This window comes from Aptenodytes forsteri, unplaced genomic scaffold, assembly GCF_000699145.1.
Source record: "Aptenodytes forsteri isolate BGI_AS27 unplaced genomic scaffold, ASM69914v1 Scaffold82, whole genome shotgun sequence".
In the NCBI taxonomy this organism is placed as follows: domain Eukaryota; kingdom Metazoa; phylum Chordata; class Aves; order Sphenisciformes; family Spheniscidae; genus Aptenodytes; species Aptenodytes forsteri.
In genome coordinates this window covers 6,415,739-6,441,257 of record NW_008795490.1, presented here as the reverse complement: position 1 = coordinate 6,441,257, position 25,519 = coordinate 6,415,739, and the positions used below count along the sequence as shown (strand labels likewise).

General features: G+C 40.9%; 1 protein-coding gene across 1 annotated transcript in view; it reads left to right on the top strand.

The window, feature by feature from the left end:
- Window positions 1-17,162, top strand: part of PHACTR2 (phosphatase and actin regulator 2) — a 51,925-nt gene extending 34,763 nt beyond the window's left edge. The window contains exons 8-12 of the mRNA XM_009281565.1: window positions 1,570-1,625; window positions 8,048-8,109; window positions 9,360-9,497; window positions 11,784-11,860; window positions 15,582-17,162. Of these exons, the coding sequence (XP_009279840.1) occupies window positions 1,570-1,625; window positions 8,048-8,109; window positions 9,360-9,497; window positions 11,784-11,860; window positions 15,582-15,597 (349 nt within the window). The 3' untranslated portion in view covers window positions 15,598-17,162. The remainder of the gene's footprint in view (window positions 1-1,569; window positions 1,626-8,047; window positions 8,110-9,359; window positions 9,498-11,783; window positions 11,861-15,581) is intronic.
- Window positions 17,163-25,519: the final 8,357 nt, after the last annotated feature.

The following is a 25,519-nucleotide window of genomic DNA, read 5'->3' as shown; positions in this document are numbered from 1 at the left end:
GCATTTTTACAAGCTTTTAAAAAAAAATCCTCATAAATGTTAATGTTGGCCTTCCTGGTCTCTCAGAATAGACTACAACATGTCTGGATTTTCCCAGACCTGTCCTTGTTTCTCTTGTGCTCAGAAATGTTGTCCAGGCAGATTTGAAGGATGTCCTGTGTTTGTTGGAGATTTCCAGATATTGGGTAGTCCAGCCGGTACTGCTCCAGTACAGAGTACAGCAGTCCTGCATCAGCACCTGGAAGATGAGCTGAGTTGCTCTGTGAATCGGGTGGCTGGCTAAGTCATTTATTTCATCCCTTAAACGTAAGAGTGATACATCTGTTGTGTGAAGCCCAAGGGTCATTTTTCTTCTGCTAATAAAGTGGTGTGGTTGTTATCACCGCTTTCCTGACCGAATCCCAGCTCCGGTGATCACATCCTGCTTGTTGGTGCTCCCTCGGGGGCTCAAACTGCAGAAACCGCTCCGGTCCCCGTCCTGAGCTCCTTGCACAGGTACATTGTTGGTTCTGCTGGGAAGCCGGCACGCTCCCCGCACAACTCTGCTTTGGTGGCAGGAGACAACATCTGTGCATGTCAGGGCTGTGCTCATGCCTGAAATCACAACCAAGTTTGACGCCAGTTCCTTAAAAATTCCTGGCGTGGTGGTCAGCACCCGGCAGCATCGAGGTCTGATGGGAAACCTGTTCCCATAGTTTGGTCAGGGTTGGGTCAGGTCCCAGCCTGGGACTTCCTACAGCGGGGGCTGGTCACTTGGGGTAAACCTGCCGGTCCTCCCCGCCAAATGTGAAAGTCCAAGCATGGTTTGAATGAGATGGGTTTCATGAGGCCAAAGATAATCTGTAGTGAACCGTGTGAGGTTTGCTGGACAGAGAGGCATCTATCTTTAGCACATCTGCAAAATTAATTTTACTGCTGACATTTTTCTTGCTCCTTTTCTCAAGTGAACAAGTGAACCTGTTTAGTAAACACAGAGACAATATCAACCATGTTCTCCACCATACAAACCAGAAAATTAATATCTCAGGGTTTTTTCTTTTTTAATGGCAGTTGTTATATATAGGTAACTAAATAAAATTAACTTTCAGTTAAAACTCCCGATTGTATTGTATGTACAAATCAGTGGGGAATGCACAGCTTATGTTGTGTTTTTTTAAAAAAATAATCAATAGGATTTGCATTCAAAATATCTGAAAATAATCTTACGATGGCACAACTTATCATAATTAAGGTGCTTGGGGACAAAAAAGGTTTATGGACTCTTTCATAAAATTCTACCTGTAAATGAGGAATTTAAATTTGCTGGTACAATTTCTGTAGTATTATGCAAGTATCAATTATTTATGTGTTCGAGAGGCAATAGTACATCTTTTAAAACAAATGGCCACTCAGTACTGTGGTTACATGCACAGTTGTTATAACTGTGTCTGGCAATTACCTCTATTGTTAAATACCTCTGCTGGCAAAGGATAGCATGGCCATGTGAGAAACACCTTTTAAGCTGTATTACAAATCATAATGTGTTATTTGGATCTGGTTTTAAATCAGTCACTTACTTTGTTCTCACAGGAGACTTAGCCAGAGGCCTACAACTGAAGAGCTGGAGCAGAGAAATATCCTAAAGCGTAAGTATTTTATTCAGGTTTCAGCTAGTATTTACTTAGAAAGTGAGCATAAATTGGATTCATATGGAAGCCTATCATTGTTGCTCTAGTGTTAGAGCCATAACTGGAGAGAAATTGTGTTCTAGAAAACAACGTATCAACAGTAGATCTATATACTAACCTGTAACAGTAGCTGTGAAAATTGCGTGTATTCAAGATGCTGAATTTTGCTTGTCTCAATCCCACTTCTTGAAGCTGGTCCCAAAGATGAGGAATTACTTAGATACCCCTTAGAAATAGTTCTAGACTGGTTAAACTTCCACCTAATTTTCATGAGGAAGAGGAGGAGGAGGGAATATCAGTAGGAGGCAGAGATGGGATATAAGGGCAGAGGTTGGAAGGTGGAGTAGAAAGAGGAAAGGTGAAGCATTCAGGGGAAAGTGAATAGGTATACGCTGACTACTTCAGCATGCTGGCCTTCATATCCACTTCTGACAACTTCTGTACTGAAACTTGCATGAGACATTCTCACTGAATATCTTCCCATTGATTAAATCCTTCCTCAGTATCCCTCTTGAAAAATTTAAGTCTATAATTCAAATAGTCAGAGGCAGAGGAATGAAGTACATTGGATGTTTACCCCCTATACCTATTCTCCCATTTACTTATGTTGGTTTTGTTCTTAGGCTGGCAAATGCTTCAGAACAGGCATTTTTTGTCTTCCTTTATGAATCGTTCCATAATATGGATGTTACCTAAACACACGCTGTAAGAGTTGTCATGCCCAGCTCCTCTAGCTGCAAGGGTAGCTAGCACTTGATGCTTAAGTAGAAGAAATAAATGAAGAAAATGCACATGGAAGCATTTCACACGTAGCAACAAATCCAAGAACTCATCTGTTCTTGAGGTATAAGAACTTTCCACACTTGATGTAACTGAAAGAGCAGGTATAATGCCGTTATTTCCAACAATCATTCAGAAAAGTTCATCTGTGCAACCCTGGTGCACAGCATGCTAATGGAAGAAAAGAAAATGGGCTGTTTACCTGACAAAGTCCATGGACTGATCGCTCTGTCACCTGCTCAGGCCAGCAAATCAAGGAGACATAGCAATTGTTGGCTTTCAGGCGACCATCCATGCTAATGAAATCCTACTGCTGCTGTCTAAGCGCTCAAAAGTCAAATAGTGCCATGTCTTATTGAAAAGGGAAGCTGCAGTTCATGCATTATGGTGCACAGGACAGGGTTCAAGGGACTCCTGTCCAACACATAATGTGAACAGACTTTCCAAGACTATAATTTCTGAACCTGTAGATCGCATAGATAAAAAAGATGAAATTTGAAATACGAACGTTTTTTTGTATGACAAACCGCTCACACTGGACTATGTGAGAACAGTAATTCCGAAACATCTTTGGTGGGCCAGGATACGGCCACTGAGCTGCGAGCACCAGCTGGGCTTTCTTACTGCCCTCTCTGTCTGGCTAATCTCTAGATAACTAATCTAGCAACAAACCTGCGATGCATTTAATATCCTTTTGCCATTGTTTATTCCATTCACTGATTTTGCAGTAAGTAGCTCGAGACTGGAAAGCAGTTAATAGATTTCTTCTCCTGTTTCAGCTTGTTTACTTTAAGCTTTTGGCAGCGTATCAGGCTTTGCACTCAATACCTCCAGCCGTCTTCCCCTGCTGCTGCCGGGGGGCTGTCTTAAAGAGGCAAGGGAGAGCAAGAAATGAAGGCTGGGAAGCAGCATTGTAAATCACAAAAAATCGCGGAGTCATTGACGAGCACGTGGAGAATCCCAAACTGCTTTTTGCTTATTGCCGAGATACAAAATTTTTCAAGTTGACAGTGATCTGTAAAAAACAAAGCAAAGAAAGCAAAGCAAAGCAAAGCAAAGGAAGCCAGGGTTTGTGGTGACAGCCTGACTCAGAGCCCTTTCAGGGTGCAAGTTCTCTCTCAGCTCTAAGGCGGTCATATTATTTATCAAAATTATTACATTCCCTTCCTGTGGATCATTCGAAAATGTTTACATCTCTTAAATGCCTTTGTTGTTGTAGGCAGCTTTTGTGAATAAGTTGGGGTTTCTTTCATAAAGCTTCCTTCCTCCTATTTTTAAGCAGTGGATGGGGAGAAGGGGTTATATTATTGCATGTACGTAAACTGCAGCTAAGGGGAAGTATTGTTTTGAGTAATATTTATCAGACTTTGAGGTTACATTAAGTGGTAAAGGTCTAAATGTTTATTTCAGAATTAAGTTCAGCCCGAATCTTTTAAGAGGTTCAGAAAAAGTCTGTATTTTTTCTTTTTTTGTATTTCCAGTTAGTGAGGAAATCTGTCTTGCAAGAAGTTTTGTTTTGATAATATTTCCAGATAAACCAGTTCCTGAAAATCCTGTAACCGAGTACGATCGCAAGACATTGCAGGCGGATTTCTATAAAAACAATTTGGATAAAACTATCCAGACTTCTGAGTCTTCCAACACTAAAACAAAGTTATGATAACTCAAGAGTCCACTTGAAGGAATAGATAAAGCCCTGTGTTTTTAATAAATACAGGTTTCTTGTGTACTGGCTTTAAGCCAGTAGTATTTACAGTATTGCATTATGGCAAAGAAACTTTTTATTAGCCCTGTGTTTTTAATAATTTCTTGTTTCTTGTGTACTGGCTTTAAGCCAGTAGTATTTACAGTAATGGCAAAGAAACTTTTTATTCTTCCAGGAATTTCAGATTAAGATAACTGTATTTTTTCCTGTATTTGTAAGGGACAGTGAACTTCTTGTACTGTGCACCTGCATGCCTGCCAGTACTGACTTTGGGAAAACAGGGTTCAGCTCTTGATGCTAGTTAAGGAATATTAATGGTGATCTTTGCTTGTAAAACCAGGAAAGAGAAACCGCTTTGTGCGTTCCAGAGCACTGCAAGAGGCAAGCGCTTTATTTGTCTTGTCTTTCTCTTTCCCTAGCAAGCCCACGGAGAAGTCTAAACATAGCTAATCCCATAGGGACACAATGGAAAGTTCGGTTTTACGCTCCGGGAGTACTTTCTGGTCAAGAACGGAGCAGTCCTCAGGCAGAACAATTTCTCTCGTCTCTTTTCCCCTTCTGCTATGAAACAAATGTCCCACAGAACAGAAGGTGACCAGATTTAATATGGCAAAAGTTGCAGGAGCAATAATGTATAGATGCCAGGGAGGCTGCTTGTTCTGCTTGGATGACCGGTGTTTTTTTTAACTCAAAGGCCACGATAAGTGATGCTAAACAAAATTGTTTCAATTAGGAGTCAAATCCCAGTTGGACCTCCTAGGAGCTGCAGGCAGGGAAGGAGGGAAACCACAGTTTTGCCGGGATCTAACTGGAGGCTCCTGCAAGCAAAGGGCGCTCGCTGGGCTGGTCCTTTGCCAGTACGGCAGCAGCGGGACATCTGAGGAGGGGACTTGCAGCTGGGAACGCTGTGTTTATATTTTCTTTCTCCACATCACCCAGATTAGATCTGGTTTTAAGGTGGAAAGCAATCAGAAGTGTGTTCTTATGCATCAGTGTGTTCCTGTTTGGGCAAGCGAGTCAGTTCATACCTGCAGCCAAAACGTGGCCCTCTGGCTGGAATTTTCCACAACACCTGAAGGAAGCAGGAGCACGAGACCCATTATTTTTAGTTCCACACAGCTTCTTAACTCACTATAGCAACTTTCAAAACTTTCACCTTAAAAGACCAAAAATACGCTGTAGGTGTTACTGTTGGTAGGAATTTGTATCAGGGCAGTGTTTCTGTAGCACCGGGCTTAAAGCAACACTCTGCCCCGCAGGCTGGAGGTGGGAAATAGGTGCTTTAGGTACGAGTCAGTGCCACAGACGGAGGGCCGTTTGCCAAACAGTGGATTCAGTATATTAGCAGCAGCCACCAGATTTCAGTCCCTTTCCTTTATCTCTTGAGTTTTATTCCTAGAAGTAAAACCACTTGAATACATAAACCACGTCCTGCCCCCTGACCTCTTATGTAGAAGACTGTCTGTTCCCTACGGGTTCGATCCCCACCTGCTTCTCCTGGGAGTGAAGGAAGCTCCTGGTGCCTCCTGTTAGAGCTGTCCTCTGAAAGGTGGGCTTCCAGCCCTCCTCACCAGCCTCCTCCAGAACCTGCCTGGACCCTCTGCCCAGCAGCTAAGATGATGGCCTTGCTCATCTCCCACTTCTAGGTGGTTTCCCGTGTCCAGCCATCGTGCAGTCATCTGCTCTCTGGGTCCGCAGCCCACAGGGAGGTAGCTTCACAGCTTGGGATAGGCAGCTAACCATCAACCTTCCTAAATGTCCAGATCAACTTTTCTGAGTTATTTTATCCTCCCCCAAAATATAGAAAAACAATATTTCAGGTGGCCATGCTGTTGGTAGTTGTTTCTTAAGGTATGCGTTAAGCAGTGTGAGCCCCTATTTCTTACATCAAGCGTCTTACTGCTGCTTCTTAGGAGACACAGTGGTTTAGATAGCAAAGAATGTCAAGATATGAATAATGCAGAAAGTATTTTACAAACTAAATTAAGGAAAAGGCAGTACAGCGATGTATATATCCAGCTGCATTTTTTTCTGCTGTGTCTGCTTCTGGAGAATTTCTGAGGTAGGACTTAAGTGACTCAGTTCATGAAGGGACAAAATTTTTTATGTCAAATGATTCCCAGGTGAATGGAACCCCAAATTAATAGTTTGTGTTTAATTACCTCAGTTACTACGTCTATTGATTGCAAAGACAGTATGTTTAAACAAAAACCTACAGATGATTTACCCGTCCTAAAACAGCTAGAGAGCTTTTGATTTTGTTAGGTGAAGATGTTATAAAAAGAGTTCTCGTTTGAAGTCATAAGTCCTTAAATACACCCAACTTGTTTACTGATAGATACATTAATAAAAAGTCAACAGATGTAGATCAATCTTTAACTCTCCATTCCTCAGTTTTAGTCAGTTTACAGTTCCTCTATGGAAACAGGCCATCCATTTCTTCACCATTTAAGAGAAAAACTATTAATAAACCATAAATTACATTCACATTTCAGTATCTCAGTAAAATCACCATCAACACTAGATCCAACCTAATCCTGGCAGCAAGGCTGTGCGATTGCATCTTGCCGATGGAAATCTGGGGTTGGTGTTGGACTCTTCTCACAGAGCACGTCTTGGGCTGGCATCGCCTTTTTCCTACTGTAACTTTCTTCTTTTTGTTTTTTATCATTTGTTCCTCTTCCCCTTTCCCTCGTATTCTTCTTACGTGAGAGCCTTTGAGTCAGCAAAGGAAATCTGCAAGTACTATGAGATGACCTGTCGTAGCGTTGTCTCCAGTGTATCAGTCATGATACAGAAGGTCCTCTGCAGTCAGGTTGCCTATACTAACACAGCAGGCTGGCCATAGCAGGCAGGGCAAACCGGACTATACCAGGATTTAAAACTGCCTTTTCATCTATACAGGTTGGCTGCATCCACAATAGACAAATTAATTCCTTTAAATTTATAGTTAGCCTTGAACTGCAATGTGGAATCCGTAACCCCCAACCATGAATAAAACAGGATCAGAATTTTATGGATATCTCTAGGTGGGATATTTCAGCCACAACAAAGTTAACTTTGCATATAACCATCAGAGGTGGACTGAAAGGGCAAATAATATTCTTCAAAATGTACATCTATTAAAAGAACTGCTGAGTCTATATAAACGAAAAGTGTGCTTTTCACTGTCACTCAAGACATCAAGTTTGGTTAGCACAGAAATTTGTTAAAAGCAAATTTCAGTCTCATGCCCAAATACATTCAAAAAATGCACGTCGTTTTCTGCTGTACTCGTTCATTTGGACTAGCTAGTGGCCCTTAACTAAGAGGGCTTGAGTGCTTAATCATATGCCCGCATTAGAATATCAGAAAAAAAATACTAAAGTAACAAAACCAATTTGCACTAACGAATGACAGTGAAAGGAATTGTCATTTATTCATTGCATCCTGTAGCAGTAGAGGACACTTGACTGATTCAGATACTCAGAGCAAACTTTTTTCTTGACCCTTATGAATAATTAGACTCTTACTGTAAAGTCAGTAGGTGGCATGTTGGAAGTAAAAGCAACAGTGATTTTAATGTTAGGACAAGTAAAGGAAACATTAGGCAGCTCCTTCGGGGTACTTCTTGTTTGCTGTTACATGGAAAGGAAATGACAGGTGCCTCCCCTTTGCTGTGTTCCTGACCCACAGTGGTGACTTGAAATGTCTACAGAATCAGGGGAAATGAGGACGGGGAAAAGAAATGAGAGCACACAAAATCCAAAAAGCAGACAATACATGCAGGATCACCCAGAAATACGAGGAAACATGAGCCAGGACTTGAAGTCCTGAAGCTTTCAACCAAGAGAAATATAGTATGTGCAGTTATAATACTTAAATATTCACTCCTTTTTATCTCTTCTGAAAACAGAGAAGAATGAAGAAGAGGAACAGGAAGCCAAAAGAGAAATAAAACGTAGACTCAGTAGAAAGGTGATGATGTGGTTTTTGTATTGTGTATTTGTGTACATGGGGTTATTTTTTATAAGATTCTAAAAATCAGTGCGTATACATTACTGCAAATGTCCGTCAGTCATGCCCCCAGATTAGAAATCTGATTAAAAAGCAGTACAAGCCAAGTCCATCTTGGGGGAAAGTCCATCCTGTCCAGTTTCGCATACCTGGAAAAGCATACGGACTCTGGCCATGCTCAGTATTTGTCCCTGTAAGCAGGGGAGAGGAATGACACTTGCTTCCTCTGTGAGCACGACCACTGCTGTCATGTATGTTCGAGGGCAGCCGCACCTGTAGATCCGCTCTTCCCTAGAGCAGCGGAGAGGGCAGCAAAGCAGTCTGGGCCCTAAGAAATCCCTTCACCGTTCTTCTGACCACATCAGTGGTCTTGGCCGCCGCAGGTGGGATTGCGCTCATTGTCCCTGGAAACCAAGCAGCTATGGATCTGCTGCCCTGACTTTGGGAGCTCATTCTGGGAGAGGATGGGGGCCCTGTAGATCCGCTCTTCCCTAGAGCAGCGGAGAGGGCAGCAAAGCAGTCTGGGCCCTAAGAAATCCCTTCACCGTTCTTCTTGGTCTTTGCGTGGTCTTGTGGGCTTGAGGTGGGATTGCGCTCATTGTCCCTGGAAACCAAGCAGCTATGGATCTGCTGCCCTGACTTTGGGAGCTCGTTCTGGGAGAGGATGGGGGCAGTTTTCATACGTATCCCTAGTCTGCCCTTCTCTGCAAAAATACAGTTCCCTTAATATGGTCGTCCTTAGTTAAAGTGAATATTGTTTGAGGTGACTGAAACAGTTTGGCATCGTAATGACCCCCAGATGTTCAAAAACAATTTTTATAGTTAGGCAGGCACCTCCAAATCCTGCTTATTTTCAGTGTTATAGTTGAATACTACACAGCAGACTGTGTAGTCGTTAATGCAAATGGACTTACTGCCTAGTGGGGTAAATGGTGTGACAGTTGCAAAGTCACAATAATATTCCGGGGATAACTGTCATGATTCTCTGTGACCTGCCCGACAAAGACTATTTTTATAATTGAAGAAATTAGGTTGTGCTGCTTCCCCATTCCCGTGCAGCGCTCCCAGGATGGTGCCTTTTTTTAGACACCTGAAAGTGACCCTATTTAGAAATACCATTAAAGTTCTCTTGAGATTACATCATACCCTCGGCTTTTATTTTCTTTTCTTTCATCTTATTAAACGTACTAATTTCTGCCTCCCGCTTACAGCTCAGCCTGAGGCCTACAGTGGCTGAACTTCAAGCAAGAAGAATCCTTCGATTTAATGAGTACGTGGAGGTCACGGATTCTCCGGATTACGACCGTCGTGCCGACAAGCCTTGGGCCAGGTTAACTCCCGCAGACAAGGCAAGGGACAAATGTAGATTATAAGAAAATGCTTGCATCTGTCACTTTTGGGGGGCTTTCCTCTGGTTTACATTCTCTTGACGCCAGCATCACGAATGACATCTGCTGGAGGCAGCGAGATTGTCATGGTACTACCGTGCATCTACTGCTTGCAGCTAAGAAAACCCACTCAGGTGCCTATTAAGAGCATATCTGCCACCTCCATTACAGCAGTTCAGGCCAGAATTTCTCGCATTTTTAAAGCCTTGCTAAGCCAGGCACACACTGTTAGCAAAGATGGCCACGACCCGTGGAATTCAGGCAAGGTTTCTGCAGGCAGAAGCCTGCGTCACTGCCACCGAGAGTTACTTCTGCAACTCATGCAAGTGAAAAAAGGTAGAAGCTGCTCCATCCTCCTGAGGGTTCTTGGCCACAACTGTCAGTGCAGGAGCTGACCATATGCGTGCAGCACACCTTCTTGGGAAGCCTGCCCCCAACATGCTGCAGTTAATAGTTCCTCTGCCTAACTACAAAGGATGAGACAAATGATTCTGTGATTCTCTTTTAAAGACCAGATCAGTCAAAGATTACCATAAAATACTCTTCCATTTCCCTCCTATACCACTTCATAAAAGGAAAGCTGTAGAATTTATGTATCAAAAAGTACTGGCCCTTTTAGCACAGGATCTGAACCAACTTTTATGGAAATCCTATGAGATGTGCTTGGCATGAAAAGTGATATGTGCAAGAACCCACTGTCTTTTAGCTAAGGACTGTAAAGCACTGATTTTACTTCAGCTTGTATTTTAATATGAATGCCAGCTTATCTGATAATCAAAGGAGAATCTCGTATCAAGTCAAGGTGGAAACATAAAAACGTACCCAGAAGTGTTTGTAGATGTTGGTTCTGGGAGGTGCTGAGCACTCTCTAGTCCCCACATAGTCTGTGGAAGGTTAGAGCACCCAGCACCTCCACCTAGGTCCAACCAGGGTAAACTGCACTAGAAAAAACACTGGAGTTTCCTACCTACTTTAGGGTAGCAGGTTTTAATCTCAATTCATTTTGTAACGAACAGGTGCCCGAGGCTGGTTCTGTGATCCCCATGTTTGTTGGCCTCAGCAGAAAGGCAGACCCCGGGTTGCCTGGAAACTCCCTTGCCCTTTTTTCCCAAGGAAGTAATTTTTCTAATTCCAGTGGGAACAGAAAATTGTACTGTAACTATATTACGGAGCTGGAGCTCTGGTGTCTTTGCTGCTGATTTGGTGCTCAGAAATAGCCGTCTCTTTCCTAGCTATTACAGCAGCCTCCTGTAAGCATGCTGTTGTGGCTAAACGGAACCATCCCCTGCTTAAAATGAAGTTTCTCATTTATGAGACCGCAGTCTGGTGATGCTATAATTTTATCATGCTGCTTGTCTGTTCTGCATTGAAAGGCATGCACACCAGATGAGATTTCTTTAGGGATTGATGAAATGATACTGCTTTTGTTTAAAATGGTGAAAGAAAAGAGTGAGTAAGAATAAACTGTAATTTCATTTCACAGTGAAGGTAGGAAAGCGTATGGCATGGAAACAAAAGCCCTTGTAGTACGTATTAGAATGTTTCAGAAACTGTATGTAGTACCTGATGAAGTAAATCGCTTATCACTCTTTCAACATAAGCAACAAGGCATTTACAAAGCGCACTGAATTTCTGCTGTTCTTTAGTATCTGCCACCTGAAGACACAAGCTTGAAATGTCCAAATATTTCATGTAATTTTACATAAAACTAATCAAACCAAGTGACTAATTCCACTTAAAAAAATGCTATTCATCTTGCATTCCTGAATTCGTGTCTTCAGTGGGGAGATACAAGACCCCTGCTGCGTGTACAGTGCCTGTGCAGGCAGCGTGACTCACCACCTCCTCAGGGGCTGCGCCTGGAGATACAGTCCCCTCGGGGTTGCATACTCAGCAGGTGACTGTCAAGGTGACCCAGTCCCTTGCCCATTTTTGTCTGTAGCAAGTGCCGTATTTCGGTGGGGGGTTGGTTCACCCATTGCAGTAGATTTGATGTTTCTTTGTTTATTGTTGGTGTTTGATGCTTTGGGTTTCTTTGTAGTGTATTACTGCTTCAAATAGCTGTAATTGAAAAAAGTCATTCATGTTGATGATGAGAAATGTGTAAGAGCTGTAGATTACGGTAAGGGAGACTGGAAAATGGGAACTGGAAGGGAACCTGCAAGAGTAGGGCCAGGTTCCTCTCAGACCCTACTCTCTTCAAGCTTCATATTTCTTATGGTTGCATATATCATTATTGTTTATTAGGCAGCAATACGGAAAGAACTGAATGAATTTAAAAGCACAGAAATGGAAGTACATGAGGAAAGTCGGCAATTTACCAGGTGGGTGAATCCCTCTTCTTGCATAAGTCAGAGAGATGAGTGTGACAGCAACCCTCTGCCTTTCTGCAAGTCCTCTGCAGTTGTGTCATGACTTGCGTAGAGTCCTACCATGAGTCCCCTTGAATCCCACCTGAATCCCACCGCTGATTCTGTTGGGATTTCCTGTGTTGCTGGTGCCATCCCTGAAGTTGGGTAGTTGATACAGCAGTGAAGGTGGCTGCAGTGGATCAGTTGCTACATGGAAAAAGATTGTTTGGGAAATCTAAAAAATAATCCTTTGAAAGGACTCAGCATTTCTCGCAGATGAAGTTAACAGTCCTCAAGCCAAAAAAAAGGGATGTCCTTCTCTGGCAGTACTCCCTTGCTCATGAAAGTATACGTTTTTGTAGATGCATTTGGTAAGTGAAAACTACATGTGTTGAACTTCAGAAAAGCTCACCAGTGTTTTGGGGAGCTTCCTAAGGGTCACCTAGGCTCCTGGCAGCAGTTTCTGGGGAACAAGACAGGTTCTAATATTCCCTGTTTGCTACTTCTAATGTGTTTTGTTCTCTGCTTTGGATAACACCAAGATGTTGTCTGAAGCATTATTATTTAAAGAGCTCTGAAGTGTCCACAGTTTTTAGCAGGACTTCAAATTCGGCAGAGTTATTCCTAGGGGGAGGGAGGCTGCCATCCCCATGGCATCTGTTAGTATTTTTTTGAAGTTACAAAGGCTGAAAATTGCCACCAGCAAGCAAAACTTGCTGTTAGGATCAGCTGACATTGCACACATAGTATTATTGTCTTCACTTCCACACAGAGTTAAGTCAGATAAAAACAATTGCCCAAGACTGGGTCGCTTCCTTTTCCTGCTACTGTTTCAGTCAAACTCAGGGTCCGAGCAAGTGAGTGTGAATCCTCTAATTAAAGAGAGTGTCACAAGGAAAATTCACAATGGGAGATGGGTGTTTGGTGATTTCTGGCATCTCCTAGTTCAATGCTTGATTTCACAACTTCAGTGTTTTTTTTCTCAACAAAACATGGATTTTTTTTAATAATGCTGTAAACTCACTTCAGTGTAGATATAAAATGAATAAACTAATTTTCAAAACATCAAACCAGTTTCACAGACAGCAAACCTAAGCCAGGAGATGAACCAGGAGGCAGGGTTTTACTCTAGTGTGCATTCTGACCATTAGAAAATGTCCTTTTCAAACATGGATTTGTATATTTTCATTTGGCTTCTGATGTCGTTTTCTCTTCAGGTAGTGGGTAGTGTATCTTCTTCAGAATATATAAAACACTACTTTAAAAAAATGGGCATCCCAAGGGAGAGAAGGAGAATGAGCAGGAATAGAGACCTGGCTGTGTGCTGAGAGAGATGGAGTGCAACACCCTGCTTACGTTGTTAAGTTTTTTGAGTCGCATTGCAATATAGAACCATAAGTAGAGATAGGCATGAGTCATACGAAAAGAATTGGATATTTTTTCACGAGAATTGAAAACAGTTGAGACTGATTACGACTGGATTCTTGAAAGCTGAAACAAAAATCTCAGGGATCCAGTGGAGTGACAAACCAGTTAAAAAGTGAATTATTTTTTTTGAGGAGGGCCTTGGCAAATGGCGTAAAAAATAGGCACAGCCAAATTGTGATAAATGCAGGCAATGATTCTATAGCGTCCTGGAAGAATTTCAACCTGAGGGAAATCAGGCTCGCTCTGTTTCCTCTCCACCCTCTTTTTTTCCACTGGTCATGTTGTGGAGCCGTTGCACAGAAGTCAGCAGAGTAACACTAGAAAAAGTTAATTTAGGAGCAGGATTAGATGCAGATGTTTTAAGTCAATTGCAATTTTGAAAGTAAAAAAAGATTCTGTTTCCTCCGGGACCTCTCATTAAAAATTATGTAGTTCACCACTACATTTGGATCGATACAACAGAAGTGATTTGTTTTAAGAAAACTGTAGACAAAAGTTCTCTCTCTAGCCAGAGAATGAATTACTCATCTTTTAATGTTTTTTCAAGGAGATCGCTGAGATAATACAAACCAAAAGGCATTTGCATTGGCAGCTGGTTAACAAAGGCTTATTCGTGAAGTTATGTGATAGAATGAGACAACAAGGAAGCTGCTTATTAAACAAAAATAGCTTATAGCATATAGTTTCTTCTATTATTACATATTCAATATAAGATGCTTTAATATTATAATCAGTATTTACAACATCTTTGAATTGTTAAAATTTTATATTAAACTTGCGAGAGAAAAAACACTGGTTTTCATTGTTCATCATTTACTGTAATGAATGTCAGTTGAACTGTTTTTCTACTCCTAGTAATTTAGACTGATTTCTTCTGTTATTTCATAACAGAATCCAAGAAACTGAGTTTCTAAAAACAGAGAAATAAATAAAAGTTTGGGAAGAGGATATTAGTAGATGTTTATAAAGTGCTTCTAATGGAAATGCTATTTATAGTCCAATATATTGTTGTTCTACACAAATACAAAAACCTTGTGTCTTTTTTGCAATGCACTGTACCCTCACTTAGCAAATGAGCTGCATACTTGTGAACGTCAGCTTTTGTGCACACCTCCTGTATTTGAGAAACGCATCCGTGTATTGTACTGTACCACATTACAGGGGTAACGTGTGGCTTGTTTTCTTTTCTCTTCTCTGGAACTGTTAAGAGAAAATGTGCCAAACAAAAACTTGTGTAAATCTGCTGTGTTAGGTGCATCATTAACTATGCTGTTGTAAAGTTCCTGCATCTTCTACTACTTCATGGACAGATGTATTTTTAAAGCCATTTAAATGGAGATTTAGAAGTCTGGTGACAGATACGTTGAGCACCTGATATTGGTGCCCTTCTTACCCTTTTGCTTTGACTCATTACATTTAAGCTGAGTTAGAATTTCAATTGCTGTAGGCTCCTAACTTATTCTGGAAAAGGTTGGCGACACCCTTTGGAGCAACCCACCTTTCTGTCCATCATACAGGCAATCTGGAGTGATGTACGTGCCCTACCTAAAAGTCTAAAAAACAGTGAGGTGTATTTGGGCCTTCATGTGCCACAGTCAGCTGTTGTTAATAGGAAGAAAGCATCTGCAGTGCTATAAAATCTGTTGCTTGCTTAAAAAAATCCAGAATTTTTGTTAGCTTCATTTTTCAGAAGGATTAAAAACCAGAAATTCAAGTTTTATGGCTTAGCAAAACTTTTCTGATTTACTGGCAGTGTCTCCAAATAGTGGATGCAATTGTGGCTCAATCTGTATTGGTAAACAAAACAGACTGGAGACTGTTCTCTGGCCCCGAGGCCAGCAGGCTTGGCACAGCTTGAATCCATACAGCTAGCTTCTTCCCCCCACCCCAAAACAGGGTGACGTCCCCCCATACCCAGTCTGCCCATTGGCCTGTGGTAATCCCAGCCGTGCCCAGACAGTATCTGGAAGAGTGCTGGTTGACCCGAGCAAAACTGTGCCAGGGACCACAGTAACAGGTTGACGGTATGAGCAGGCAGGCGTACACCAGTGCCTGAGCCACACCATAGCCCCACTTGTTTTTCTAGTAGAGAGAGACGGACCGCGGGGGATAATAGGGCTGACTCTAATCCCACAGAGACCAGGACAATCGGGAATAATTCTGTTCAGGCAACAAAAGTAAACAGCTGTGAGAGCACGATGAGGATCAGTGTCATTGCCAGTTGAAATAACATAATTCTAAGTTTTTTAATGATCTATCATTTCAGGTTTCATCGTCCATAACTTTGAGCACATCCCATATTTCATGTAACAATTTTCTTTGGGGAAATCGTTGCGTCCTGAAGACCTGAGATTGCACTGGAACTTGACTGAGTGTGAGTGTGTGCTACAGCCTGCCCTGAGGTTAATGAAGGATGTGGCCCTCGTCTTTATCAATGGACAGATGATTTGTCTAGGAGGAGAACCCACATGAAGTGTTTGTCAGCGTTAAGACAAACCACGGTTCTGTGGCTAGCCCACACAGATGAATCGGTGGACTTCTTCTTCGGAGCTCCACAAGTCAGGAAGTGCTGAAGACAATCGCTCGAGAGCCTGCTAGCAGGAACTCATCAGACTTCATAGGGTTGTGACTGAGGGTAACTGAGAGGGGGGAGCGTGGAAAGGACTGAGAGCGTGGGGGAAGAGAGACTTTGCTTGTCGGTCCACAGAGAAAAGTGAACGGATGGAACTGCTTAACGATGCACTTGGCCAGTTGGGAGGAATTATTTAAAAAAAAAAAAAAGAGAGTGAGCAACTGTGCATGTATTTTTTTTAGTGGCCACAGCCTGTCTTAGAAAGACAGCAAGCCACAAGTCCTCATGCCATCAGTACTTTAGTGAAGAACTGTAATTTTCTCTGGTGCCAGTAAATACAGTTGCCAGAAATTAGTCTTAGCATAACTCAGCTGTCTTTTTTAAAATCCCGATGAGCATGCTTCAAGAAAATACACTGAACATTCATACAGAACAAGTCATATTTTTTGGTTTTTAATGTTGACGTACTCTGGATCCTCAGAAATACATAAACAGGATTCGAAGGACAAATAACTTGACACTATGAATGCAATGAAACGCTTCATGTTTAGAAACACTCCGTGCTGTCTGTCAATTGCCACTCAAACCACAGGGATCATTATCTTTCTCACCCATGGCAGGCAGTGGTGACAATTTTGACATCGTGCTAGCGTGAATCCAAAATCAGAATTGAATTGGGCACAAAAGTCTTTACTAGTAGGCTTGAGCGGTGATTACTAATGTGACTTCTCACCTTTAAGGACTCTTGCATTGCTTTGAGGAAGAACTCCCAGATGAATCGGTATGTCTTCAGCCAGTGGTCTCGTAAAAGTGAACAGAAAATCCTTAGAGTGTCTGCGGCCTGTTTTTGTTGAGTGTGAAGAATGCTTCTTAGATTCATAATTTTTTATACTATCTTGAAATTGTATCTGTGAATACAGTACTATTAAAATTAAGTGGTATGGAGTGTGAAAGGCAATACATGGTTTTTCTAAGTTGGCCCAAAGGCCTATTAAAAAGCCTGTGGCGTTGTTTACACTAAGAAATTCTCTGTCTTATATTAGCACTTACTTATCCTTTGAATTAACGTACACAACATTTTGGGGGGGTCTGGAATTCACATATGCATACATTTAATGCAGTACTATGATATATTTGCTATTTATCCTTTCTAATGTGTGTACATACTACAATTTATTTTTGTCTTTTATGTGCCCTGTTTAGTTTTTAATTATGAAGTGTAAGTATTTCTTTTTCAGGCAATAAAAGGTCTGCGTAGATGTGATTTTTACCTCAGAACCTGCAATAGATTCTTGTGGAATGTTTTTAGTTTATAAAATTGAAGGTTATTGGTTTAGATATCGGCCTAAAGGCAGGAAGGCAATTTGGTGGCTAAAATTAGATCTCCCTCTTTACTGATATTTACAACAAGACCAGGTTTGCATAAATGGAGTGGATTATTTTAGTAAAGAGCAATTCTAGTAACAGAAGAGTGCTTTCCAACAGCTGGCACTCCATTATTTTTAAAGAGGTTGACAAACCTTTTTTTAAAAAGATAGATGTATATGACTGTTAGGATCACTTACATTTTAGTAAAAACCCAATGACGTACGGACCCCAAAATATCAATAACCAAATAAAATAACCATCTGCATGCTTGTAGCAAAGAAAAGGAAGCAGCACCTTCCTTTTTTAATGGAATCAATAAGAGGCATTAGGATTCCATTTGCAGAAAACAGTTTAGCTTCTGTGAGGCCCATCATTTTATAAATATAGAAACACCACTTTGCCATCAAGGAAGCAGTGAAAATGTATTCTTTGGCACGAAATCATGCAGGAATGATCAGGCCGTTAGAGTTAAGGTTCGTCAGCAATTCTGGTAGAATGCTAATTTTTATTTCTAGAATTTTAGAGTAAACTTAAAAACTTACACTAGCACTTAATAAATAGTTCTCCTGCTTAAAATTTCTGTTGTTGTTGTTGTTGCCAAATTTAGAAATGTGTGTCCAAAATCCTATAAAGGCCTACTATGTTGACTTTGAAGTATAAAACACAGTATTCCACTTCAAAGGAAACAAGTGGAGCAATTAAATAGACCTCGGTGTTGCCTTAATCACTTTCAAACATTCGAAAGCAGCCGAGATACTAAAGGCAGAAAGATAGCTGTTGCACAGGCAGAATAACTTGGACAAAGGTAAAGTCAGACTGTATAAACTTTATCCAAGACAGTAGTTCCACTGACATGCCAGGATACATACGGGTTACAGAAGCGAACTAAAACTGTTAAACTCTTGGGGCGAAGTGAAGGAATTGGCTTTGCAAGAAGACGTTCCTCTGTACTAGGCCTGGAGCATGGATGGCAAGACCTGTGGCACCTTCTCGTTTAAGAATTAAAAGACAAAGATGAGGATACAACTTCTGGCTCAGACTTCTTCAAGCTGCGTTTTGACATAAGGCATGAGGATACGTAGGTGAGGTATCACTTAGGCTTTCCCTGTCCTCCTTCTGGGTTTGGGTTTGGGGTTTTTTTAAAGTATTCACTACAAGCCATTGCTAGAGGCAGAATACTAGCCTGGATAGAGATGCTGAGCTAATCTTTAATTTCTTACATAATTTCTTATTATTTTGATGATAAATAATCAGATGCATTCTTTGGCCTACAATTCAGCAAACTACTTAAGCAAATTTACGTAACTGGACAAAAAGAGTTGCCTTTATTGGGACTTATGTAAAAATGTAGTATACTTGCAGAATTAGAACTATAAACTACCCATTGTGTATTGTACCCACACACAGACTTAGAATTGTATATACTATTTTTACATTCTAAATATCAACTGGCAGAAAACCGACAGCTGTAAAGTGTTACCCATGCAATAAAAAATAACAAGATTTTGGTATGTCACTGTGTGCAGTGAAGCAAGTTTGCTTTACTTTGCTTTTTATTGAGCTGCCTGAAGTCAGTTTCTGCTGTATCTCCTAGTCCTCTGTATTGATGATTTCTAATGTCTTCAAGCTGCTACAACAGTCTGTTGGAAATAATACGTCATGTACCTAACTCGCTGTGGTGCTGCATGCCTGGTAGAAGGGAAAAATCAGGGTAAGTCCTGAGAAATTCCTGAGTGAGTAATCCTTGAGGAAAAAAATAAAAAGATGTAAAAAAGGCAAAGAAAAAAATAACACTTTCCATGCAACACAGTCCAGCTGGCTAAAAGGGATCAATGTGTTAATTTTTATCAAGTTGGACAAATCATTTAAATGTCAACCAAAACATAAGACAAACCTTACACACGTACCTGTGTTCCACAGAGTCAGGTGTGAACTCAGATGTCTACATCCACACAAAGAGAAAATGAGTCGCTTGAAGTAGTGGTTTCTGAAATGACCTCATATATCACATTTATCAGTAGGATCACGCATCACAGCGTGTTGCTGTGGGTGCAAAAGAATGGATGCTGTATCAAATCCTAATTTCTTCTTCACATAAATTGAAATAGTTCTAGAATGTCTCTCGTCTCTCTCTTCTTTCAGGTAATATATATTAGTCCTTATAACGGAAATTCATTGTTTCAAATGAAAAGTAGTCTGCCTGAATTTCCTCTAATTGTGATGTATGTGTTGACTCAACAAGTACCAAAAAAACTATTTAAGCTAAATGCTAACGATCATTTAAGCTGAATACCATTTTGACCGGTGATTTGAAACAAGGTAGGAACAGGAGCAGTCTCTCTTCAAAATCACTGAAAGCATTCACAGCCATTTGTAGGTCTACAAGACTGTATTTATTTGTTGGGTTTAGCATTTACCTACAGTTGTGCATGTCCCTTGCTGTGGTGGACTTCACCGACCTCTGATGTGGTGTGGGCAGGGCAGCCCAACCTTCTGCTTTGGCCACACTGAGCAGCTCTTGGAGAAGTACCACAACCTCAGTGTTGACATGTAAAAACCGTATCAACGACCTTTTTTTTTTTTTACTTTGTTTTTTCCTTGGAAACCAAATGAAAGCTGTGAAAATAAAGGGAGGAAAATGTCCCTGGTATTACAGAAATTAGACCCCTCCTTCCAGGTGAGATTAGTGCTTTGTTTCCAGTGGAGATGCTTCAAACCCAGATCTTGTGACTAGTAATACTACAGCTATCTCGGAGAACTTGTTTCAAAATAGCTGTCACTTAACCTGATGATAAACATGGTCTGAGCCACAATTTCGTATCATCATAAAACGGAAGGAAGATCGAGCTAGCACAGATTAAAAAGGTGAATCTAGTCTGGCAGCCTGGGAATCGACCCAACCCCCCCATCTGCTGCAGCTGGCAGCGGGTCGGAGCCAGGGTAGGGAGAGCCACACTGTCACCTGGGTACCTGGCAGACTGCACCAGCAGGACAGGTCTGGCTGAGCACTGCTGGCATCCTAAGTAGAGAACAGAATATGAGCCCATGTCTTAATGTCTGTTAACGCTTTAATGATAAAGTAAACCACGCTAAAAGCCTACGTTTGCATTAAATTGTCAGGTATACCAGAACTGCGTCTTTTAGCGCTTTCACGTCATCTGTTTTCATATCTCAAGGAGTTAAGACCTGTGCCGCTGCTGTAAACTAAAATAAAGACATACTCAGGGTGAAAAACAGAATATATTTGCCTCCTGCCTTTAAGAGCTCCCACATTTAGCTCCATTATTGTTGCTATCTTTTTTCTTATTGTACAAAGCTCAGTGCAATGCTCACTGCTGGGACCTAGCTTTTGATGAACAAAAAAAAAAAAGCAATTCTGAAAGTTTGTATTAGGTTGATATTAAAATATTTTGAGGATCAAATAAAAAGCAAAGTAAATTCCCCAGAATAAAGCTTCTATTTAATAGACATCTGAAAAAAAAACTTATGGAAGTGTAGCTATATAGAGAAAGGGAGAGATGGAGTAAAAATAACATATTTCACTGTAATGTTTTGACAGGTTTCTATTTATTAACTTTAATGATTAGTAAGATCTTGTTTCACTTTGTCAGTGTTCCCATCTTGTTTCAGGATTTTAATGGAAATAGAGATGACATGAACTAGATACAGCATTTCACCAATATTTCATTATTTTCTAGATGCTAAATATTGCATCAGATAGGAACAAAGAAAGTAATGTTTTTCTCTGTATCTCCTTGTTCCATCACTAATTCTTTATATAAAAAAGTCTTGCAATACTATGTCAAATTTAACCACTTTTGAACATTGTTATAATATAGTAAGATGTTGCTGAACATATCTCTTCTTCCTTTCACTACTTTGTGTGGTGGTATATTGATTTGTAAACTTGTATAAATTTTGGAATTAAAGAAATCCTGTGTTTTGGACAATTATTTTACCTGGTGTGATTTGAAACAAAAAAATATCAATGGCTTGTTTGAATGGGCATCTAACTGTATGAGCAGGGGTCAGAAGAATGTGGAGATGGAACATGCTAATTGCCTGCAACCGTTTAAATAGCTCTTAAGATTTTTTTTCCCCCCCTAAAAGAGAAATAGAATTCCATCTACAACCAAACTGCAAACCTAGGAGAGGTGCAAGAACACTGCAGACCACATTGCTGTACACTCAGGAGCTAATAAGTTTGTGTCCCTTCCCAGCTTTTCACGGAGCAATTGCTCAAACAGTAAATCGTGGCTATACTAGTATGTCATGCTTTGTAGACCCAACTCTACCTTAAAACACTGGGCATTCAGGAATGCCTATTTCTGTGGCAGAGCTGCAGTACGCTGCGGCAGGGTACGACTCAGTGCTAAGAATCCTTCTGCACAGGACTCTTCCACTCACGTCTGCAAGGACACGTCTTGGAGATGACTCCAGTAAGGAGGGCCCGATAACCCGTCCACACTGGTGCAGGTGGTTATGCTCCAGTAGGGTCTTATTCGGATCCAGTAAAGCCAGGAGGTTCTTACATGCTGAATATACTATGAGCAGGACACAATCACCTGAAATGCAATTTTCATGTGAATTCATTGGAATTAAAATTTTGCAGCACATAATGGAGAGTGTCACCTATCAATAGGCACTGGGCCAGTTCTTAGACTCTATTGTTTTTATTAATTTGATTAAAAATAGAAAGAAATTATGCCTAAAGTAACTCGCTTGAATTTCACTAAATGTTCCTATTTACAAGTAAAACAAGGCAAACAAAATTCAAGACTTGGTTCCCCACTGTCCTTCATGCTGGACAGTTATTGATAACTATAAAAAATGTATCTGAAACATTATCAGCTTAGAATTGCTGGCATTTTAAAATGTACTTTCCACATGTTTAATGACTTTGAAAAGATGTGAGGCTGTAGAGAATCAATACCGATAACTTTTCAGCTTATGCAGTGTGTATTTTACATAACAATTATCAAATGAATGCGTTTATTTGTATTTTAGCAGCTTGACTTAGAATGACCGAATATGGTAACTTTAAGAAGTAGCTGGTCTGATACTGCATTTTACACAGGTGTATTGATATCTGTGAATGTAAATAACTGGAATTGTTACAAATTAATGATAGCTGCTGCTTGGGGTTTTATCTGTACTGTAGTATATAGCTATATATACGCACACACACACACACACACACACACACACATATTCCAACATTGTCATCTGAAAAATAGAATGTGTACTATCTTTTTAATACAGTACATATATTATGCTTGGTTTATGGTGTTTTTATTTAACAAGCAAAAAAAATGTGTGCTGTCTAGTTGTACAATACTGTAGGATACTCTGCTGTGCACAGTTCCAAGTGCCTTAGACAAATGTTTAGCTCTTTGAATAATAGATATATATGAATGAATATATATAAATACAAAATGAAGAAAATTACCTCAATAAAATTGTTCAGAAAATCTTTACAGAAAATACATTGTTCTTGAATCTCTAGCACGTACATGTGCATGTATAATGGAGTTAACTTCAGAGAGCAGTTACTTGTTGGAAAGTAGCCTCCAGAGACTGAATTAGAAGTTCCTCTGCATGGAAATGAAAAGAAGGAAAGTTCCTGAAACCTTCCTTTGAATTTTGGGAGTACGTCAAACTCACCTGGTAGCTCTCTTGTGGGTGGTGTATTCATGCAGAGGTGTGTTCAAAGTGGTTTATGCTCCCAGTTTCCTGATTTTTTATCAGCAAGAAGTGGTTTTCACCAGTTTCGGTGGAACAACTTCATCGACAGCAGATTTGCACCAGAACTACACCTACTGCACATGGACAGAACTGATCGGCACAGCTGAGGGTTCAACCTAGTCTGCAGTATGTCTGCCAGACTTTTAACATTACAAAGTGACTGACGATAACTTTTGCTTTTTAATTACTTTGTAATTAACTTCTGCTTTGCAAGAACTAAGAGAAAAATTATCAGCATAAATTTCCTCACATGGAAGGCAAGTTGTTAATTATGTTAAGGAAATGCGTGCTTCCAGCATATTATTTTTCAAGTGGCTGCCTCAACAGCGAGACCATTCCAATACTGGCCATTCTTCTTCCATAAGCATAAAAGAAGTGGGTAGTGACCTGAGCGCTTTTCCCCTCAGTCTCTGTAGATACTCTTTGCTGAGTTTAAACTGCAAACTGTCTCAGCAGAGAACACAATGAGAGAGTACAGTGGGATGGATGGCCTCGTAAGGCTTAGATGAAATCAGAAGCTTAAGTGGAGTCTCCATCTGAGAGACTCTCATACACATTTCACGTACATGTGATACTAAATTTTGAATTTTGATACATCGTAAATCAGTTGGAAGGAGATGACTCACCCTTAGGTATCAACAAAGGAGGCAATATGATGCTTATTATTGCTAATCCCTCAATCTTAAAACTAATCTCCAGGTGTATTATGTTGGCATACATTATCAATCTTCTGTGATAAGGGAGCCTGTTGTTTTAATCACAGCGTGAACAGATAATATAGGTCCTTCCTCCTAAACGCTCAGAATCTAAACAGGAAATACAGGGTGGGGATGTGAGTTAAAGCAAGACAGAAACCCCTGAGACTTAAAACACTGAACAGGTAAATTTAACTTATGCATATGAAACAGATGATTAGCAACAGAGCTGAGAGCAAAAGCTAATTTTTCCCACTTCCAGACTGACATGATACTCCTAGACCAGATTTGGGGTATATGGAATGACAGTGCTGCCACTATTAGATAGGGGGTCACCAGGCGTAGGGGATTGTCAGGTGTAATCCTGTTACCAACTCTACGTACAAGTACTTTGCACTTCATGGATGCCAGAGCTACCTCAGGGACCTGGAAGCATTAAGGAGTAATCTAATCTACTTCGTTACCCCACAGATAAATGCTAAGCACTGTATTTTTAACAGTTGGGTGATTCTGCTCTTAGTTACCTTGTGAAAAGCTAGCTTTGCTATTCCACCGGTCACTAGGCTTGCAGTATAGACATACTAGAGGAAGGGAGTTGCTCCTGTTAGGTGCAGTCCTGAGAAAACCATTCACAACATGCAGTCAAAGGGTTGCTAACCTTCCTGTACCACGAGGTGTGTACAACAACCTTCAGATGGCCGACAGCAACAAGATACTCACCATGGACTTTTAGGAAGCAAGAGGAAAGGAAGCTCTAGCCTTTGCATGGATATAGGCAGGGATAATTTGAATCCTCCGAGTACAGGAGTCATTTCAGCTGATGGAGCAGATCAAATTAGTTTGTGCACTTCCATGATAGTGATGTGATGAAACATGATGGTAAAGATGCAAGACTTCAGAAAACAATAGCCAAAAGAGTGAAAATCTGGGCTCTTTTGGACCTTTACTGACACCTACTGAAAAACAATGAAATCTACTCAAATATGATTAAAGCTAGTATTTTAAGGTATACATTTACTTATATATTTAGCTGCATACATATACACACATAATATGTGGATAATTCTTTCTTAATTTTGTTGTTGTTATTGTTTTAATTGTCTATATGCACATGGAAGAAACCGCTCCCTTCTGTGTTATACACTTTCTTTTTGGAATGTAACAAAATGATTTTACATCATATTCTTAAAATACCAAGCATACTTTTTCTTAGCAAGGAGCGTGTATGCATTTGTCTATGTGTTTGTGCACAGGCATGCTACATGGCATAGGTATAATTTATGCAGCTAGAGTGTCATATCACAAGAAATAAGAACTCATATATGGCAATACACTGTTAATATCAATACGTATTATTTACACCTGAGCCTTCAAATTCAGCCTGGATATGAGCTTGTGCAGAGCCAGAATGCAAAGGTCCCTGTCAAAGACCCCTGCGGCACAGCTAGTTGAAGAGGCCCTTTCTGCCGGGCCAGAAGGCGAGTACTGCTGTGCCTCCTGTCTCACACAGGTTCTTTATAAAAGTTTATTGTATTTTATTGTAGCGCCTGAGCACTTAGTGCAGTAAGTGAAATGACTAACGTCTGTCACGTAACCTTCTCCCATCTCCTTCGCTTGGACCGGCGAGACGTGCAGCTGTAAGCCCTGCCGTCGTCGGGCGCGCTGGGGATTTTCTGTTTGTGTGGAGCCTGGGGAAGGGTTTCCTGTTGCCGCCAGGAACGACGGCCCCAGGGAGCTGCGCTGCGCGGCCGGCGCGCAAGGCGGCTCCGCCAAGGGCCGGCCCGCAGGAGGAACCGCGACGACGGCGGGGCCGGGCGGGGACAG